Here is a 1,857-nt window from a genome sequence, read left to right as displayed (position 1 = left end):
TCTGCACAATTTAAATAATGTTACCATCCCTGTTTGTACTAGATCTGTTTGCAATGTGTCAAAGTGGCTCCCATAGTTTGCATGGCTGTATACATGTAGTTTGCAACTGTTCAGCATACTATGGGATTTACTAACAACTACATGTACAATTGTACATGTATACTATTTTGCACATTAACTGGTATGATTGTACCAGTGGCACTTTTCAGTGTCACCTTTCAGTTCTCGTAAGCAATTAGACTCTTAAGATGGGAGCTGATTTCTGGTATACATTTTAGTCCTGCAGTACATGCCTAAATCTACTTCTGGCATCACCAGGCCTGTACTGAGCCTGCTGTATCTAGTAATCCGGTTCCATTGTCAGTTTGTCACTATAATAGTGGTCATGACAATTATCATTATTACAAAGTTCAAATGCAACCTTTTTGATATAAATCCATTACAACAAAAGGTTGACTTCAAAGCTTTTTGCATATAACCTTTTCTTCAAGTAAACTGTGGTCATATTGCCTGTCTCTAATGTATTCTTTTCCTCTCTTAAATACATGTACCTACACAAGTTCCCAAAGGGTAAGTTTCACACAGTAGAACATTGCCAAAATTCAAACTTGTTGTGTACCAATTGGTTATTTAATTAAAGTCAAGATTGAGGCAATCTAGGATTACTTCAGTAATGTATGTTGACATGTAGTAGTCTACTCCACTTCTTACCACTAGAAAATGTCTATCTATTTCAGCAACAGGGAGAGGGTAAATATGTACAACAGACTTTCCCTTAATGGCAGATATCTCCCATTGTAACTCCCGCCTCCATAGACATGCCTCTCCCAGAATTTAAAAAGTAGCAATAAGAGAAGTGATGTCTGTTGCGAGGTAAGTCCTTGATGCAGTTATAGAAGTGTCCTATACATATCCAGTATCATTCTCAGTCATGTCCTATCAGTTGGGCACCAACCAGCTTCCTATAAACATATAACATAATACACTCTTATTCAGTGAATGCTGTATATACGTGTAACATTTCAAGGGCTTCACACAACTTGTAACTTTAAAACATCACAAAATTTGTTGGAAATAAGGGTTACAGCCATACTAATTGAATTTTTTTGGCTGGTAAGGAGACCATGAATTGATGACTTCCAAACGGTTCCATGGCCGTAGATTTCATAAATTTTATTGATAAATTCCACAGCTGTGAAGGGACTTTGGCTTTAGGTTTAGGGACAGCAGCAATACCATGAACCAAACCAAACCATTGAAAAGAGATGAATTCCACAACCAAGGATTCTGTTGCTAAAAGTTATGAAGTCTACAGCCACAGAATTTTGAACTAAAAATGATGGCCTTCCGGATTCAACAATCTGCAATCTGTGAATTTACGGACCATGATGTAAACAGTTGCACAAACCACTCACCTGAGTCAGGTGCATCACCTATCTGGACTCACTCGGGGTTGCAGACGTGGTGTTCTTGATATCAAACATAGTCATGTCCTCATCGTCATCGTCTTGGTCCAACGGAGCCATCTCCATGTCTGCCGATGTTGTCAGCACACCGTACTTCTTTGATTTGCTGCGTCGCCTCCTCAGTCTGAGCACAACAAAGGAGGAAACAACTTGATCATTGAGTTCACCAATACACCTGCTCAACTCATCTTACATCATGCTCTTTCATAAATTCAACTGCTTTTCAAGTCTTTTTCAGTCTTTTTCAATTAATAATTTGCAGTATAACGCTAGTTCACCTTTATTTGCAGGGTAACCTTTATCCGTTGTATTGAACACCTTGGGATTCAGAGAAATAAAATTATTTTAAGGTGGTCTAGACCTGTGCTCTATGGAAGTATGACAATATGGA

The 1,857-nt window shown here is 38.3% G+C and overlaps 1 protein-coding gene across 1 annotated transcript in view; it reads right to left on the bottom strand.

Annotated features, from left to right (window-relative positions):
- Positions 1-622: 622 nt before the first annotated feature.
- Positions 623-1,857, bottom strand: part of LOC118409346 (membrane protein FAM174-like) — a 3,224-nt gene continuing 1,989 nt past the window's right edge. Inside the window, exons 2-3 of the mRNA XM_035810308.1 lie at positions 1,416-1,590; positions 623-962 (exon numbers count right to left, since the gene is read on the bottom strand). Coding sequence (XP_035666201.1) covers positions 1,434-1,590 — 157 coding nt within the window. The 3' untranslated portion in view covers positions 623-962; positions 1,416-1,433. The remainder of the gene's footprint in view (positions 963-1,415; positions 1,591-1,857) is intronic.

The sequence above is a fragment of the Branchiostoma floridae genome, chromosome 2 (assembly GCF_000003815.2).
Source record: "Branchiostoma floridae strain S238N-H82 chromosome 2, Bfl_VNyyK, whole genome shotgun sequence".
Taxonomy (NCBI): Eukaryota; Metazoa; Chordata; class Leptocardii; order Amphioxiformes; family Branchiostomatidae; genus Branchiostoma; species Branchiostoma floridae.
The sequence above is the reverse complement of the archived record's forward strand: the minus strand, read 5'-3'. Positions and strand labels throughout refer to the sequence as shown.